The sequence below is a fragment of the Diceros bicornis genome, chromosome 10 (genome assembly GCF_020826845.1).
Source record: "Diceros bicornis minor isolate mBicDic1 chromosome 10, mDicBic1.mat.cur, whole genome shotgun sequence".
In the NCBI taxonomy this organism is placed as follows: Eukaryota; Metazoa; Chordata; class Mammalia; order Perissodactyla; family Rhinocerotidae; genus Diceros; species Diceros bicornis.
Genome location: NC_080749.1, coordinates 68844297 through 68864162, shown reverse-complemented (window position 1 = coordinate 68864162; position 19866 = coordinate 68844297). Strand labels below are relative to the sequence as shown.

General features: G+C 34.4%; 1 protein-coding gene across 10 annotated transcripts in view; it reads right to left on the bottom strand.

The window, feature by feature from the left end:
• Nucleotides 1-19866, bottom strand: part of PMS1 (PMS1 homolog 1, mismatch repair system component) — an 82311-nt gene that overhangs the window by 10764 nt on the left and 51681 nt on the right. For all 10 annotated transcript variants that reach the window (XM_058549411.1, XM_058549413.1, XM_058549415.1 and 7 more), the window contains 5 exons: nt 17873-17989; nt 11788-11910; nt 11082-11225; nt 10002-10891; nt 1075-1557 (listed from right to left, as the gene is read on the bottom strand). In XM_058549411.1, the coding sequence (XP_058405394.1) occupies nt 1075-1557; nt 10002-10891; nt 11082-11225; nt 11788-11910; nt 17873-17989 (1757 nt within the window). The remainder of the gene's footprint in view (nt 1-1074; nt 1558-10001; nt 10892-11081; nt 11226-11787; nt 11911-17872; nt 17990-19866) is intronic.

The window sequence follows — 19866 nt, the reverse complement described above, 5'->3', positions numbered from 1 at the left end:
CCCATTTAAATATGGGAGAGGGAAAAACAAGTTAAACAACACCACAGGAAGCAGAGACAAATCAAGACAACAGGACATTCCAATGAACAAGTGACTCAGTATCAAAAATAAGTTAATGGTGTGATATTAGAAGAGATTTAAGAGACATAAGAAAATATAATGGCTGGACCTTGTTTAGATACAAATTAAATTAAAAAAATTTTAAATTATAAAAAAGACATTTTGAAACAATGAGGAACAATTCCAAGAAATTATTATTGTGTAAGCTATGAAAAAGGCATTGTAGTTAGGTAAGAAAATAGCCATTTTTGAGAGAGAGATACTGAAAGGTGTAGGGGTGGGAACTGTTATAAAATATTTTAGCAAAGGAAAGAAAATATATGTGTGTGTGTGTCTGTGTGTATAAAAGGACAGAAAGGGCAAATGTGGCAAATTTGATAATTGTTGATAAAGGCATTCATTGCATATTTCTATTTTGGTGTACGTTTGAAAAGTTAAAGAGTGAGTAATGAAACAGAGTCATGGCAGGCTAACTTCAAAACTACCATAGGGAAGTCACTAATGTACAGGAGGAGAATTGAGCTTGATACTTATTAACTGCAGAAGTAAGCTGTCTAGAATATTCTAAATTTATTTATTTAAAAGCAATGAATTCCACTGAAGATTAGCAATGAAGTTTTTAAAAGATTTTTTTAAATAAATAAATATCACTTTTCCCTACTAGGAAATACTTTCAACTTTTACCTTCAATTTCTAATCTAGTATGGATTAATGTTTTTTGTTTTTTTTGGTGAGGAAGATTTGCTCTGAACTAACATTTGTTGCCAATCTTCCTCCTTTTTTGCTTGCAGAAAATTAGCCCTGAGCTAACATCTGTACCAGTCTTCCTCCACCTTGTATGTGGGTCACCGCCACAGCGTGGCTTGACGAGTGGAGTAGGCTCACGCCTGGGATCCGAACCCACAAATCTGGGCCACCAAAGTGGAGCGTGCTGGACTTAACCACTATGCCATGGAGCAGGCCCCGTTAATAAATGTTTTCAGAATAAAAAAAAATTATATTTCTTCACCATACCTCTCTGTTAATATAATTGGCTTTTCCAGTGGCTCTGCAGGAAGTTTATGATTCTCAAGAAGTCTTTTAAATAGCAGGGCTTCTTCCACTCTATATGGATTTAATAACATAACCTCTGTTTTGGATGTAATTAGCCAGCCATCAGGAAACTTAAGATTGTGGATCAAGCAAAGGTTATCCTTCTCTTCTAAGTCAAATTTATGTTTCTCAAAATTTTTCTTTAAGTTTTCCATAGAAAAGGGGATCTGAACTACTTTAATGTTTTGGTCCTTTTTTTTTGCAATTTGGGACTGAAAGAGCTCATCAAGTTTTGGCTGATTAGATAATGAAGTTTTCAACTTGTGCTTCTGTGCCACATTCCACGCACTGGTGGGTTTTATCTTGTTTCTGCCATCTTTTATTGATATTTGAGACTCCTGTTCAATGGCTCTCTTGATTTGCTTATTGTATCGCTCCAAGTCTTTAGTAGCCTTCTCTTCGTATCTATGAATAGAGATAAAACGGAATTAATGAAGTGATAATCAGAAATATATTGACCATCTAAAGTAAATTTTATAAAAAATAAAGAGCTGGCATTCCAGGTCCAGTAATGACAAAAGAGCTAGTATTGGACTAACCCTCCCATATACAACTATGATAAAATCTGAGCAAACTTAGAAATAGGCAGTGAATAACAACCAAAAGCAGGCAGAAATTGAAATGGATTCAACCCTTGAAAAAAAAAAAGATCCACATTTATACAGCTTTTACCCAGAGAGCAGTCCCCAACAGTAGGAGTAGTGACAGGAACTTAGAAATCTGCACTCTTAATAGCCTTAGTCATCAGAACATAGAGCTCCTTTCTTCCAAAACAACTGGAAATTAAGGGAGAAAATCCCATGTGTGGGACCCTAGAGGAAAACAACCACTAGAAAGCTAAATGAGCTAAACAGAGATTTCAGTGGCTGCCCCTTGCAGGGGAAATAGAGTTTGGAGTTTGAATTCCACATAATTAGATGGCTTGGTAAACACTTTGGGCTTTCAATTAAAACTGGAGAAGGACTACATCTTAGGGGTAAGAAAAAAACTATGTTCTAGAACTAAAGAAGCTGCCCTAGAACTAAGGGCAAACTTTAAACAGTCTTTCCCTAAGGCAGTGTAAAACAAAGCCTCCATAAGTTCAAGGGGATCTGTCAATAATTTAAATGCTTAGTAGAACAAAAACCAACACTTTTCAGAAGAAGATAATAGAATCCCGAGTTTCTACAACATATCACCTACAATGTCTGTTATATAATCAAAAGTTATCACTCAAAACAGGAAAATGTGAGTCATGGTCAAGAAAAAAAGTGGTCAGTAGAAGCCAACCTCAAGATGACTCAGATGTTGGAATTTGCAAAAAAATATTCAAAAATGGGTTTTTATAAATATTTAAGGACTTAAAGGAAAAGATGATCATAATGAGAGAATAGAAGGGGCAATCTCAACAGAGAAGGGAAATTATAAAAAAGAGGCAAATGGAAAGAGAAATTCTAGAACTAAAAAATATAATATCTGACATGAGAAATTCACTGGATAGGCTTAACAGCAGATCAGATATGGCAAAAGAAAGCATCAGTAAACTTGAAGACAGATCAATAGAAATTATCCAATCTGAACAACAGAGAGAAAAATCATTGAAGAAGATTGAAAAAACATCTCAGTGACCTATGGCACAACAAGCAACCTAACATCTATGTAATTGGCGTCCCAGATAAAAAAATATAGAAGTGAAGGGGAAAAAAAACCTTTGAAGAAATTATGGCTGACACTTAGCCAGTTTGGAGAAATGCAACATTTTACAGATCCACAAAGGTCAGGGAACCCCAAGCAGGATAAATGCAAAGAAATCCACAGCTAAGTATATTAGAATCAAACTGCTGAAAACCAAAGATTAAGATAAAATTCTGAAAGCAGTGAGAGAAAAAAAAGACATTACAAAAAAGGAACACCACCACAAACGATAAATATAACTTCTCATCAGAAGCAATGGAGAGCCAGATGACAGTGAATAACATCTTTTAATTGTCAAAAGAATCCAGAATTCAATTATATCCAGCAAAAATGTCCTTCAAAAATGAAGATGATATAGACATTTTCAGATAAAAGAAAGCTGAGAATCTGTTGCTAGTATAATTGCACTATTAAGGAATGACACTAGACGGATACTTAGATCTATGGGAAGAAATGATGAGCACCGAAAATGGTAACTATGTAGGTAAATAGAAAAAATTCTCTTATTTGAAAGATAACTGTTTAAATAGAAAAATAATAACACTGTAAAGTGAGGTTTATATTTTATGTAGATATAAAATATATGACATACCAACTGCACAAAGGAAAGGGGTGGTAAGTAGAATAATACTTGCAAAGTTTTCATATTTTATGTGAAATGGTACCCTATTAACTCTAAGTAGATTATGATAAATTAAGGATGTATAATGTATTCCCCAAAGCAAAACATAACACAAAGCCAACAGAGGAATTAAAATTACAAATAAATTATATTCTTTTAACTCTAAAGAAGGCTGTCTCTCTCCCTCCCAAAAAAGACAAACAGAGGAACAAAACAGAGATGGGACAAATAGAAAACAAATAGAAAAATGGTAGACCTGGGTTGGTAAACCCAATCATATCAGTTATTACATTACATGGATTAAATGTTCCAATCAAAACACAGACTGTCAGATTGATTTTAAAAGGCAAAATCTAGCCATATGTGTCTACAAGAGTTATACTTTAAATATAAAGACACAGATAGTTTGAAAGTAAAAGAATAGAAAAGATATACCATGCAAATGGTAATCATAAGAAAGTCAGAGTAGATATAGTAATATAGGATGAAGTACATTTCAAAACAAGAATACCATAAAGAGGGAAATTTCATAATGACAAAATGGGCCAATAGGAAGGTGTAACAATCACAAACATGTATGCACCTAATGAGAGACCTTCAAATTACATGAAGCAAAACTTACAGATCAAAAGGTAGAAATAAATCCAGAATCACAGCTGGAGACTTTAATACCCCTCCCTCAGTAACTGACAGGACTAGACCCAAAAATAAAAATCAGTAAAGCTATTGAAGATTCTAGCAATACTATCAACTACTTTGACTTAATTGACATGACAAAATTAATTAGAAATCGATAACAATAAGATATTTAGAAAAACCCCAAATATTTGGAAATTAAACAACACAGCTTTATTCATAATAGCCCCAAACTGGAAACAACCCAAATGCCCACAAACTGGAGACTGAATAAACAAATTGAGGTATATTTATACAACTGAGTATTACTCATTGATTAAAATGAATGAACTATACAGATACATTCAACAAACATGGAAGAAAATCACAAAAATATTTTGTTGAGGAAAAGAAACGAGGTATAAAAGACTTCATATATATGAAGTTCAAGTATTGGCAAAACCAAGCTAGTGTGATGGAAATCAAAACAGTGGCTGTGTAGGCAGACTGGCTAGTAGGTGGCATAAGGGAACTTTCTGGGGTGATGGAAATGTTCTATATTTTGTTTGGGGTGGTAGTTACATGGATGTAAACATATGAAAATGCACTGAACTATCTATGTGGTTAAGATCTGTGCATTTTACAGCAGCTAAATTTTACTCTATTTTAAAAACCATTTAAGAAAGTCTTGAGGGCACAGGCACAAAAAAAAAATATCAAGAAATAATTCATTAAAATGTCAATTCCAGATCTGAAGAGTTCCTTATACATTTGCTGTAACATCAACATGGAATAAACAATTCCCTGAGCACTACAAAAGAAAATTTACATATATTAATACTCCATTTACTAATTAGATACAAGTAAAATTAAAATCGCTATAACAACATGCAAAATGAAAATTATATAACTAAATTTATAATGGTTTCATAGCTAAATGTTAATTTTTTCAGTTGATATTTCTCATTTTAGAGTCATCAATGAAAAAATAAATTTAAATAAACTGAACACACACAAACCATCTAATTTAATTCAATTTCAAAGGTACAAGATAATGGATGTTTTAAAATTATACTGGGTAAAAAACTGAGGTCTTTCCTTTTTGGTTACTAATAACAGGAGTAAAATGAAACTTCTAGGGCCAAAGACAATCCAGCATAATGGTTATATCAGCCCTTTTCTAAAAAACTGAGATGCCTAGGTCTTAACCATCAGAGTTTCTAATCCTCAGGCCTAGGTTCGGGCTGGGCAGTATTGTTTTTAAAGAGCTCCATGGATGATTCTAATGCATATCCAGAATTGAAAACTAGTATTATGTGTTCAGCAAAGTGTGGTGATTAAGAGCACAGACCCTGGAGAGAGACTGCCTGGTCTGGTTCTGCCACTTAGGAGCTCTGTAAACCTACTATGCAAATTATTTAATTTTTCTGTGCCTCATAAGCTCATCTGTAATATACGGACAGTCTACATATACTTCATAGTTTTGATGGGAGGAATAAAATGAGCTAAAATGTGTCAAGTACTTAGAATAGTGCTTGAATAGTGATAAATGTGTGCTACCACTATTTTCTATAGTGAAACATATCTTATAATGAATGGGGCACATGACTGACTAAAGGTTGATAATTATTTAAGCAACCTTGTTAAAATTTTTTTAAATGGAGTTTTAAATTTGAGAGGATTAGTATTATTTCTAGTCTTAAACTCTTAAGAAACTCGCTGTATTCTATTGCAGGTAATACATATATAATATTTTTAAGGAGAGATTTGAATAGATATGTGTTAGGAAATAAAAATGATACTGTTGGGAGAACTATATTAAACGTTAAAAGTGAGACTAAGAGATAAGAGACCACAGCATGTACTTTGTAGTCAGTACATGCTTGTTGAATACAGAAATGTTTCCTGAATGAGAATGTGAAAAAGACCTTGTTTCACTGTAAACTAGATGAAAAATGCCCTTTTGGTTACTTATCATGCCATATTCATAATTTTTAAAGTTATTTTCTCCCATTTCTATTTAGAATCTGAAGTTCTGGATTAGCTACATAAAACATGATTTTCAATACAGTTTACTTTCAACAGGTTTTATAAATAAGTATTTTTAGCTCTTGGACATTGAAATTCAAGATTTTTCCCTGATGGTGGAAAATAAGTTCAAGATGACGGTCACCATTTGTAATTAATTATAATGTGCAAATTTTCACATATGGTATTAATCTTTTGATTTACTCAAGAAGTCAATTTAATAAGTTCCTTAGGAAATATAAAAAGTTATGTCCAAAGGAATATTAAGTATATGTTAAGTAAAAAAACAGCTGCTACCTTTGATTTAATGTCATTAAGGGATTTAGTAACTTGAATGAAAAATATTTTGATTTTAAGAATAATGAATTCAAATGTTTTTGTGACTAAAGATTACATGTAATTATAAAGTTTATTTACCATTTTCAATAATACCCAATTACAATATTATTCTTGGTTATTTTAAGTAGAAATATGTTCATAGCTACTGTTCAAGTTAACATCCATTGACTAAGACCCCAGTGGCAGGGCACATAGCCTAAATTTGGTTTAGGAAAGGAGGAAAGGAGAGCAAAGCAAGAAAAAAAAAAAATCCAGAAAGGAAGAACTAAAAAAATGAAAGTACTCTCTACTCCAAAATCTGTCCTAAGCTCTCAGCAGAAAACCCTGATCCTAGTTCTTATTCAAACTCTTGGTTATGAATTACAGAACATTCCATGGCCTGCCTTCCTCATCTTTCTTTACCACACTCCCCCATATTTTGTTCCTGTCATAGAAGGCATCTTTTAGTTCCTCAATAACATAATTTTCCTTCTAGCTTCCAGGCCTTCTTACATGTTGTTCCTTCTACCTAAAAAATTCCCTACACTTTTCTGATCGATTTCCATTCAGGAAAGCATTTCCTGTCCAATAAATGAGATTAAGCCCAACTGTTAAGTGTTTTCATAACTCTATATTTCTTTTATTTTGAAATTCATCACATTCTATGATTACCATTTGTTTAATTGTGTCTTCCTCACTAGACTACACCATTTACAAGTAGAGAAAGTATGTTTTATTTATCACCGTATCTTTAGTGACTAGTTAGAGTACATAGGGTTTGTACACAGAATGCCGTCAATAAAGAAGGGAAGGGAAGTGAAAAAGAAGAAATAAGGGAGGGAACACAGAAGGGAAAGAAACAGGAAGAAAGAACAGGAGAACAGGATGGATGGATGGAAAGACTGATTATCTGCAGAAGAGAAGTCTACTCGTATATCCTTTAGCACTCCTTGTAGAATTTAGGATCATAGAAAGAATTCCAAGATAAAGATAAAGAATTCCAAGATAAAGAGGAGAAGTGGTAGTTAGTGTGATTCTTGTGTGATATCATTTTTGCTCTACCTTCTCACTAATCGTGATTTTGGACACAGCCGATCATGGTCCCAAGACCCCTAGCTCTGGAAGATTCTAATACAGCAGTTTGTGACATACAGTAAGCTCTCTGATCTCAAGATACCTATATTGTCTTCACAGGTTTCTAACAGTAAGCTCTCTGATCTCAAGATACCTATATTGTCTTCACAGGTTTCTATTTTTGGCCTCCAAATTAAACTTAATCTTAATTAAGCAAACGAAAAATAATATCAATTACAACAGAGAAATTTCTTTTTCACAGATGGAAAACTCTGATTAACATCAGGAGCAATCATTTACTAGGTGCCAGTCATTTATCCTGTATCATAACACACAATATCTTACTTAATCCTCACAACAATCCAGAAGATACTGTCTACACATTTTTTACAAAAAGCTACCAAAGAGAGGAACTGGGGTTAGAACCCAGGTGTAGATTCAGAGGTCTGCTCTTGACCAACAGTGCCTCTTTTGTCTACCTTATGGCAATAAGATAGTGAAAATTTTGGATTCCAGAATAAACAAATTTTTAGATGAGGCCTATTAACCATATTCCTGACACCTTGGGGCCTACAAGGAGAAATAATGCTGACATTCCCCAAAAGGCAACTGGAACAACACCTGCTGTTGTGAGACTGCAAGGGAATAGCTATCTTAAGCTGTTACACTGTCCCTACTTTCACGAGAACTGGCAACATCTATGATTTATTTTTTCTATTCTCAGACAACTCTCAATTCATCACCTCCCTGGTCAATGCAATTCAACTTTTGTGGGCTTGCTGTATTAAAAGTTAAGTGTACTCGTCTTTAAACTGCATAGTTGTGTCATTTAGTTTTTGTTGTTTTTTTTAAATTTTTTATTTATTTATTTTTTTTCCCCCAAAACCCCAGTAAATAGTTGTATGTCATGGTTGCACATCCTTCTAGTTGTTGTATGTGGGACGCGGCCTCAGCATAGCCGGAGAAGCAGTGCGTCGGTGCGCGCCCGGGATCCGAACCCGGGCCGCCAGCAGCCCGGGCCGCCAGCAGCGGAGCGCGTGCACTTAACCGCTAAGCCACGGGGCTGGCCCTGTCATTTAGTTTTAAAGACAATCACAATTTGTGAACCTTATTTGCATCCTGATTCAAAGAAACGAACTTTAAAAAAAAAATCTGACATTCATGAAATAATTAGAAATTTGTAAAATGAATATTTGACGACATTAACGAATTCATGTTTTAAAAAGTTACGACAATTGTATTATGGCTATATTTAAAATAAGAGTATCTTATACCTTTTCCAGATATATACTAACATATTTATGAAACAGATGATATTATCCTAGGATTTCCTTCAGAATAATAATGGTGAAAGAGTAAAAGAGAAATGAGTGGAGGTACAGCTGAAGTGGGACTGACCTTGAGATGATGGTTAGTGACATAGGGTGAGGGGTTCATTGTACCGTTTTGTCTACTTTTCTCTATGTTTGAAAAAAGAACAAAACACACCACCATCCCCACCAAAAAAAAAGGTGAAGAGAGAAGTTAATTTATGGAGGTTTTACCTATTGGTGTTAATAGTGGTCTTTATTATTTTAAACTGACAATGTCTTTATAAGACTGAATAAGCTAATGAAAAAATGAAAAAAAAATTGATCACATATTCATGTAGTTTACCGTCAAATATAAACTCTGGATGACAGGTTACATTTAAATTTTTTCCCCAGATGTTTGACATAATATTGAGATGTCTTAGATAATAATATGTGATTGGAAGTATAATTCCACTCTTTCATTTTCTGGTGGGCTAAATCACTCAAAACATAGTATTTTGTATTTACAGTAAGTGCCCTAAGTCAATTAGAAACACCCTTCATATTATTTTGAAATATTTATTCGGATCATGTGATCTAAAGATGGCAAGTAATATGTAGTTATTTTAATCAAAAATAGATCAAACCATCTATTTACCTACAAAAAAAACTGACCGTAGTTTATGAGCTGCCAATAAATAAATAAATAAAAGATTCTAGAAGGAAGCCTTGAGTTACACTGAATAGACAGTACTAACACCACTAAATTGAATCTGCAACAATGTTACAATTTTTGTTTTGTGTTACATATTTTGGAGACCAAGTTATAAAAGGGAATAGTCAAGATATTTCTTAAAAACACTACTGTTATAATTCTTCTAACGCATAAGCTTAAAAAAGTAAAAGTATTGTCATAGAAAGATTCTTTAACATAAAATAAAAAAATAGAAGAAAATGGTAGTTTTAAATTAAGAATGGAAAACCTTTAAATACAAACTTAAATTAGAAAGCAGTTAAGGCCTGTATCAAAACAAAAAACGAAACCCCAAAACTAAAAACCTCTAACAAAAAAAGCGATGCCAAGAAGGTACTCTAGCCAAACCAAAAGGCATTTTCCATTCTGCTTTTCCATAAATAAGAAGTTAAAAAAATTTTTTTAACCCAGTGAGTCATATAGAATGGAAATATCTGAGCATTCAGGTCAGATGCAAGCTCTGGAAACTTACTTCAGTTTTTCCTCTTCACTCAATGTCTTCCACAGTTCTTCAATTTGTACCGTTGCATCCTCCAAACTGGTCTTAGAATTTTCTGTGAGAAACTGAGCACGATGATCTTGAACAAAAAGGGCGCTTGCTGACATGGGTTTCTTGATTACTTGATTGCTAATTAAATCATAAGCTGTAAGCTGTCCAGATTTGTTATCTACCACATTTGATTTTTTGTTACAGGAACCTTCACCGAGATTCTTTTGTTCAGGGCTTGGATGATTATTATTATTACTTACTTTACATGCTGAACTTTCTCGAGGCACTAAAATTTTCACAGGTTCGATGTTTTCTCCCATTGAATTTTTAAATATATTTCCCTTGCTCCAGTCATCTGCACTAATTTCCAAAGACTTCTCAGGATCTGCTGCTTCTTCATTTTTCCCACTCTCATTTATGTGGCCTTTACTACCATTTTCGGATTGGGTGTGCTTAACAGAACCTACACAAGTTTCACTATATTCCTTCTGAGTGTCCTCACATGGTAAATTATTCATTGGGATCTCCTGAAATATATTTCTAGTGTTCTTATCAATGCTAGAATTTTCACTACTAAAATGATCATCACAATGGTCATCAACATGTATCTGAGGATTTAAACAATAATTAGTGTTTTTTCCAGATTCATCATTATGCACATCATTTTGGAAAGGAATGGCGAAAGTATCAACATTTGGATAATTATTTCCAGATGATTCCATTTTATTAAAAAGCACATCTGTTTCTGCTGTTTTACTAACAACCATGTCAGCTGAGGAAACATCTGTTTTATTATTTTCAGAAGAATTTGTACTAGGTAGTGATCCATAACAAGTCGTCATCAGATTTTCAAGAGCAATTAAAACAGATTCCTAAAAATACAAATTAACAAATGTTAGGGGAAATTATGAAAATAATAAATCCACAAATTTAAAATAATATTTTAAATATATATATAAACAAGCAAATCTCCTTTTTTATATGAAAATGGTTAGGACTGCGTAAGTTTGTAAATAACAGTAGTTTTGTAAATTAATGCAAAAAGCATCTGAAAAAGGTTACCTTATTCTGTAATAATACTTGACTTTTATCTGGTGTTAAATTTACATCCACATCAGCTGTAGGAACATCAATTTTTAGAAAGAAAATGGGATACAAACGAGTAGATTCCTTTAGGCACTTCAGATTGTAATAATGTCGGATTAACTAGAAATATATATAATGAATAAAAGACAAAAATATCATGTAAATAAAGACAGTACTGCCATCCTTAAAATACCACCAAAAGAAGCATATTCAACTGAGAAACTGAGTGGATATAAGTGCTTATTAGGAAAAGCAGCATTTAAATGTACTACTCATTTAGAGGCCTTGAACCTATATGAAGCATAAGCATTCATTAAGATGTACAAATATCCAATGCAACTGGCTTCATGGTTAAAAGACCATAGTATCATGGATGTTTGAAAGTCCAAGGTTCAAATCCAAACTCTGTTACTTCCTGGCTATGTGCTCTAAGAAAGTCACTAATATTTCAGTTTCTTCACTATAAATAAGGATAATAATTCATCACAGAGTTGTGAAAAGTCAATGAGACAACATATGTAAGGTACCTAGCACAATGCTCAATAAATGTCATTGTATCTCTTTTTCTCCTTTTCCTTATTTTAGAGCAAATTCTTAGAAGTAGTCTTTGTAACAAGTTGACAAATGACAGAGCTAGTTTTTATTTCTGATTCAAGTGATACCTTTTTCTAAAATAGATTACCTTTAATATGTCTTTTTGGTGTACTGGTCGACTGTTTATAAAGATGAAACTCCTTTCTGGGGTTGAAAGACTTGTGCAAGAGTGGTCTGCATCATGCTTTGGAAGAAATCCACTAAGAAAAATCTATAATTGTAATAAACAATTACAGAATTAATATGCAATGTCAACAATAAATGTTGTTCCATGGGTCTGGTTATATACAATACACTAATAGGTACAAAAAAATAAACAAATGGATTTTCATCTTAAGACCTAAAGAGCCATATGCTTCTGATGACCACTGTATTGAACATTAACCTTAAATAAAATACTGAAGCATGTTTAATTGGTGTTCTTTGCCTTTAGCTCTCTTTTTGCAACTCTATTTTATTGAAAAGTTGGCATTCATAAAAGCTTCATGAATGGGCATATATCTTACTGTCATAGGACATACAGCACAAATACTGCTCTCTCTCTGCTCAACCCTATATTATGTCTTTTAAAAATTTCTTTCTTCATATTTGTGACTTTCCTCTGGCTGTTTGTCCTTTACTTTTTAAACACTTTTTCCTATGAAGAAGTGGTTATTTGTGTCTTTATTCTGAGTATGCTATGAAGCCAATGTGACTGGGTTTTCATTTCTGAGTTTAAAAAAATCTCTTGTACTCTTTTACACTGATGGCAGTATTCTACTTTATTTTTGTTTAGAGAATTTTTCTACAAACAAACCAATTATTTTTATGCTACCTTTCTCTATTTTACAAATGTATAAAGAGGAGGAAGAAAATGAAGGATCCTAGCAAAAAATACCAGAGAGAAGAGAGAGAGATTGAGGAGACAGAAGGCAAGGAAAATGCTCCTACTTTTACCTTTAAAGATAATATAGAGAATTGTTAAGAATACAGAATAGAGCCAGACTAACATGATTTAAATCCCAGCTCCACTAGCAGCTATGGTCAAGTGATGATCTTGGTCAAGTTATTTAAAATACAGGCCTATAATCTCTTATCTAAAACAACTGGAACCAGATGTGTTATTAACCTGTTAAGAAAGACTAATAATAAAATTTCAGCTTAGGTTTAGAAAAGCAAGAGAGTCAGTGGGCATGCTATTTTTAGTTAAGCAGAAACCATGAGGCTCCTTAACCAACATAGCCTGCAGGCTGCCACCTATGTCTATGGCTATCTCTGCCCTTGGAAATCAGTGTTTAAAGAGATGCATTACCAATTTTAGAACGCTAAGTGCATTATTGTCACAGTGCCAAATTGTGCCAATTTTTAAAAAATAAATTAATAAAGCTGGATAATCCATTATAAAATGATACTACTTAATTAACTGTAAAACTTCACAGCATTTATAAATGGTTGAATAATTTACTAGGTAACATGAAACCCTTCTAAAGCACCTGCTGAGCATCAGGGAGAGTCTGTGTAGTCTCTGAAAGACTTAATGGGCTTGTGAATTAAAAAAGAAAAAAAAATCTGCCCCAAATAGGTAAGAATGAAGACTAAAATGAAGAAAAAACTAGTAAGATTGCTAGTGTTTTCCTTTCACACCATCTTGTTTGGCCACTGAGTAACTACTAATACTTTCAAATATTGACTGTTAAAAATGGCTTGAGATAACCTTAAGAACTAACAAACTATATTTAAGTTATATGGAAAAGTAAAATCAAACAGCAAAGTCTTATGAAATGCTATAAAAGGTCAAAATCAGGCTAGTTCATAGACAAAGAATATAAGAGACCAAATAAGTGCAACAAAATAAAAAATTAGACCTTAAAAAGAGTACCAAGTATTCCTTAACCTAAAAAGCAAAACAAAAATCAAAGGCAAAATATAAACAAATACTAGTCCTCTTTTTGCTTTTCAACCATGGACTTCTCTCTTTCCTTCCCTTCATCTTCAACCCCCTATAATCTGGCTTCTACATCAATGACCAACTCCAAGGGACACTCAGTCCTGCTTGTATTTGACTCTCTACAGACCCTAACACCAATGACGATCTTTTCTTTGGGAAGCATGAACCTGTTTCAGCCTTCTCTTTTGGTCTTTCTGCTTCCTCTAGGATACTTCCTCTTTAATTTGATGCTGGTTTCTCTCCCTTTGCTTATCCCCTACAAATGATGATGGTTCCCCTGAGTTCCATCATTGGGCCCTTTTTTCTTGCTTTCTACCCTCCGAGTAATTTCATTCACATCTATAGACATACACCAATGATGCTATTTCTTGCACTTCCAAATGCTTACTATCTTCAACTAGCTGTCACAAAAATCTCAATCTCACCACATTCAAACCTTGATAAAATACTTCATCCCACTTCTAACCTGCCATCCAATTGGCCCCTGTATTCCTTTACCATGATAAAGAGCCCTGCCACTTACCGAATCTGTCAAACTCATCTCCTCCTCTACCCTGATAATGTTGAAGTAACTCTGGTCTCCTAACATTAGTCTTTCTCCTCTTTCAGTAAACCCCTAGAACACCATGGAGTTATGTTTCTAAAGTAATAATTTAAGTAATTTGGTCAGGATAGTGGAATAAATCACACAGAAACTCCATTCTCCTCTATCCCAACTACAAATATATAGCAGTGACAGATAAAATCAATTTTTACAATAATTTTGAAAGACCTAACCATTTAAAAATAAGACAAACATAAAGATGTTATGGACACAAAACATAACAGGGAGTGAAGGCTGAAGTCAAAAGCTCTATGTGCTCTAGATCATAAACCAGCTGTGTCAGTTGGAAATTAAATGCTGGTATGTAATAGGGATGGAAATGGGGTGAGAAGGGGCAACCACTAGCAGTTGGCAAACAACTTAAGATTGCTTTTGGCCAGGAATGAGAATGAGTCAAAGAAACTCATAAAGGACAACTCTCCTTACAAGCCCAGAAAGCATGGAATGGTGATGGGTAGCTGATGGCAACATAAATACAGTACCCATTTAGACACACAGTGCATTAAAGAAGAGGGGATTTGGTTAGATGATCACTTTCGCTAGAGAGACACTCAAAAATTTATCATTCTGATAGCCCATGGAACTGGAACTACTCAGCAATACGTGCTTTCCAAATTCCCCCACTCCTCCATGCAAAAAGAACCACATGAAGGTACAGCAAAAGTTTTGGTATCCATGACAGATTACCAGCAGCCCTTATGCAATTCTATCTCAAGAGAAAATAAAAAAATAAATGGGTAAGCATAGATCTGGCAACATACCTCAATACAGATCAGAGAAAAAAATTCCCAACTGCAAGACTGACTCATGTGATAGTCCCAGCCGTACCTGGAACCATAACCAGTCTAAGGTGGCACTGGGGTGTGTTGAAACTATTAAACAACTACTATTAACGGAGCTCTGAAAAACAGGACCTATGTCAGATCATGGCCATGCTCCAAGCATTATAGCTGGCCACAAAGGCTGGCCTGAATTGTTCCTCAGGCAGAGAGAACTCTTAACACATTAATTGAGCATAAGCTCCCATCCAAGACTCTAACAAAATGATAATAATTAAGAACTCAGTACTACAAAGAGAATAGGAGGGAAACTAGTAGCAGAAAGGAGATTTCAACAAATTATGAAAAAACGGAAGAGTAGAACAGAGTCTTCAGGATTACAGTCAGCAGACAAACAAGAACAACAAACAAATGGGTTCTTCTATAAAGAAACTGAATAAGGACAATCTCTCATGAACCAATTACAATTTAATTTTGTGCTAGAAAGAAAAAAAAAGAGAAAAAGAAGAAGGAAAAAAATGGAGGGGAGGGAGAGAGATGAGTGAATTTCCTAGGGCAGTCAGTATGGGTGCAGTGGGTAGAGTAAGCCCCCATCCCATAATAGCACTTGTGATTCCCCCAGACTCCAGGAACAGGACCAAGATCTTGATTACTCAACACTCAAATGGAGCCTGACAGTCAACAAGCCCAGCCACAAACACTGAGTTCCCAATTAGACTTCTTATGCATGGGAAGAGAGAGTGAGAGGAGAGGCTCAGAGGAAAAAGACTTGATAAGCAAAACAAAACTGATCTCTTAGGAAAAAGAGATAATTTAAGGAACAAATAATTTAAAAACAGAAACAAAAACTTAATATCTTCAGAGAGATTCAAGATTTTGTATCCAAAAAAAAAACAAGAAGTGGGGTGGGCCCGGCGGCACAGTGGTTAAGTGCGTGCGCTCCCCTGCAGTGGCCCGGGGTTCACAGGTTTGGATCCCGGGAGCGCACCAACGCACCGATTATCAAGCCATGCTGTGGCGGCATCCCATATAAAGTAGAGGAAGACAGGCACAGATGTTAGCCCACTGCCAGTCTTCCTCAGCAAAATTGAGGAGGATCAGCATCTGATGTTAGCTCAGGGCTAATCTTCCTCCCACACAAACAAAAAAAACCAATAAGAAGTTATGAAAAAGCAATATAATTTAAAAATGCTTTTGGAAATTAAACATAATACTTTCAGAATAAAAAAAAATTCAGTAGAGGAGTAAAAGATAGCAGAGAGATCAAAAACTTACACAAAAGAAAAATTGGAAAATTCAGAAAAACAATGAGAAAAATAAGAGGAAGTCCTACTCAACAATAGTTTCATTAAAAAACAGAAATTATCAAAGTTATGACAGAGGGAAGTACATAACCCAGAGCTGAAACAGAAATCAGTCGTCAGATTCAAAAGGTATCACACCAAGTGCTCAGCATAACAAATAAATAATAAAAGACACACATCTAGACACATCCTTGCAAAACTGAAGAACAAAGATGAAGGACAGATCCTAACAACTTTCATATAGAAAAAAATATCACCTAGAAAGAAAGAATTGGAATGCATTAATCTTCTCATCAGCAACAATGGATGGTCAAAGATACTCAATGTCTTCAAAATTCTGAAGAAAAATTATTTTCAATCTAGAATTCTATGTGTACCAAACTATGAACAAGAGAAAGTGCAAATAAAGTCATTCTCAGACATGAAAGTCTCTTTCTCCTGTCTCTTTCCTGTGGAAGTTACTTAAAGTGTATTATCAGAAAAACGAGAATGAATACCAAGAAAGAAGAAAGCATGAAATACAAAAAACAGTGGAAAAAAGCAGTAGTCCTATGAAAAGAAATCCCAGGATGAGTTGCGCATAACGCCTGACATGCAATCAATCCAAATAAGAAATAAATGGGTTCTAAGAACAATTACTTCAAAAAGAATGGGATGGATTACCAGTTTTAGCTAGAATAACTCACAGAGCTGGATTTTATTGCTGACATGATGAAGAAAGTTTCTTCACTTAAAGAAAAAAACTTTTGGAAACCCAGAAAAAGCAAAAAACTATATTAAGATAGCTCATACATAAAGCAAGAAAAACATGACAAATTTTGAGCAACTGATGGGAGAACAAAAAAGGAGATTCCATTTAATTGGGACAATAGGAATATTCTCATTTGTATGGCATAGAGACATAACACTGGATCTTTAGAGAAAAAATGTAATCCTAGCACAATACTTGGGTTTATAATGAAGATAATTTATAGGCATAATAATGTATACTCCATATAAGTTTTCAACTTTTTAGACTCAATCTTCAAACAAAAGATGGAAGACAACAAATGGTTATAGAAGAAAACAAGTTATTAAGCTTGATAACATAAGAGTAGAGCTGACATGACTGAGAGAGGAAAGGGCAAGCAGAAGTAAGAGTGGGAGTGTTAATAACTTCATTCAGTATTATAGGGACTCAAGAAGTTCTGTCTGAAGCTGCTAGATCAAGAAAAGGAACTGGGAGTATTTACTTAGGATGGGAAAGGGAAAACAAAGGTAAGAGAGCTCAACTCTTTTTCTTTCATGGTGAAAAGTAAGTAGATGAGATCTTAAATTGAAAATTATTAAAAAAATTAACGTAAGCACAATACTGAAAATTAAAAACAACAAACAGAAAAGATAAAAAAGGAAGCAGGGCTGGGGAGAGAGGTTTACTGTAAGCTCTGTATTTTCTTTTTTACCTAATACAAGTTTGATAAAAAAGAAAAACCTCTTGCCATCTCAACCCCCCAAAACGGAAATCCTTTAACAGTTTCATCGTTAAATTAGAATTTTTAAAGAACACTTTTGTTGTATACCTGAGATTCTTCTGAGTGGTACCGCACAGATTCCATATTGCCCATAACGCCAGTCCCCAGAACAGACATGAGAGCCATCTTATGATCTGATACTCTAGTTTTCTGCCAAATAACTGCCTAGGGACAAAATGACACAGACAACTTTTAATACAATTTAGATTTACTAAACTCAAGTATTTATACCATTTATTTCTATATCTGGCATTCATCCCCAGCTTCTATTTTCAGTATCATTTGGAAAAGATGCACGGGCTATAAAGTCCGACAGAACTCTGGTTCTGAATTTTAGTAGCTGCATATGTTACAGTGTACAATCTAGTTAACTTCCCTTAACCTCCATTTTCTCCTCTTTACAAGATGACTAAGAATATTTATCTTCCAGAGTTGTTGAAAGATGAAAATCTACATGTAGGCAAACACACAGGCTGGTGCCTGGCACAAAACAGTTTCATTAAATATTAATTCTCCTCCCTCTTTTAATCCTCAACTTCAGAGTACATACTTCAGAGTATATTTAAAACAAATTGTTACTCCAAGTAAGGTATTTTATTGAGGACGGACAGCTATGGTGTAAGATTTCTGTAAATAGTCCAACTGGTATAAAAATCTGGGATAATGCAGCTCTTTAAAATTACCTTTGTAATTACCTTTTATATACAGAGAACTTAGAAAAAGCTAACTGAACCTCACAGACACAAAAGCCAAATAATGACCTTGGGTTTTTTTCACTGCAAGTTTATAGTAGGGTAGTTTAAGAGAATCATGTTTCAGAGAGACTGGAACAAAGTTTGGCTGTGAAGTGCAAGATAGGCATGTATGATATATTGCAATTTCTTCAGTTAAAAAGGTCCAACTACAGTCAAATCTCTTGAGAAACCATCAATACAGACAAAATTCGTTCATTCAACAAATAGTCACTTAGCACCTCCTAAATCCTGAGGAAAATGTGTAAAGGGCCTGGGAGAAAACATCAACATTTAAGGGGCAGGCAGAGGAAGAAGAGGAGACTGAAAAGGAGTAGTCACAGAGGCAGGAAGAGCCACAGAAGAGTATGGTGCACAGTAAGTAAAAAGAAGTAGTCATATGTGCCCAAAGTCGAGAGATCAAGAACAGAGGTGTGGCCACAGGATTTAGCAATCAGGAGGGTGAGCACAGTTCTAGGGAGATCGAGTAACCAAAGCTAAATTTCAGTGATTGGGTAGTGACTATAGGGAGAACACAGAAAAGTGAATCTAGACAGTTCTTTCGGAAAGTTTGGCTGCAAAGTGAAAGCACACAGAGCAATAACCGGAGGCAGGTGTGGATCGAAGGAGGGTCTTAATATGACACACTTGAATAGGAAGCAGTAAGGGAAAAATGGGTCTACAAACAAGTAGATTTGTAGATTCAATGGCTGGAGGTCTTTGTTCTTTTTTTTTTTTTTCTGTAATGTAGATTATTTGTTGTGAGTGAAAAGACACTGATTTAAATATCTGATTGCAGAGAAGGTCTGAAAGAGAGAGACACTGTGACTGACTAGACCAAAGGATTCTGGCCAAACGAACTCCTTAACATGACCAGGAACCTATGTAGGCAGGAAGAAGTACTAACAATATCATGTATAATAAAATGAAAGGTAAATTACATGGATTCATGTTGTCCTCTAATTGGTATGTTAGGGGACAGTAGTGAAGGAACGTATTCTTCTGGACAAGGTGACAGTAATCATTCACTCTGCTTGTTGATCTGTTTCATCTATAAACCACTTTGTTTTCAGAATGTCAAAGACCAACCTCCTTGGGAAACAGAGATGGTGTAACAACTACTCAATAAATCAAATTACACAATACTTAGCGTAACAAAAAAAACCTTTTAACTATTGCCAGGGTTTTATTAATATTAATCAAATAGGAGTTACAATTTATGAAGAACTTAACGAGGCACTACTATTCTAGAAACTACTGTTAATTTTCATAACCATTTCAGGTAGGTATTATCTCATTTTGCAGATGATG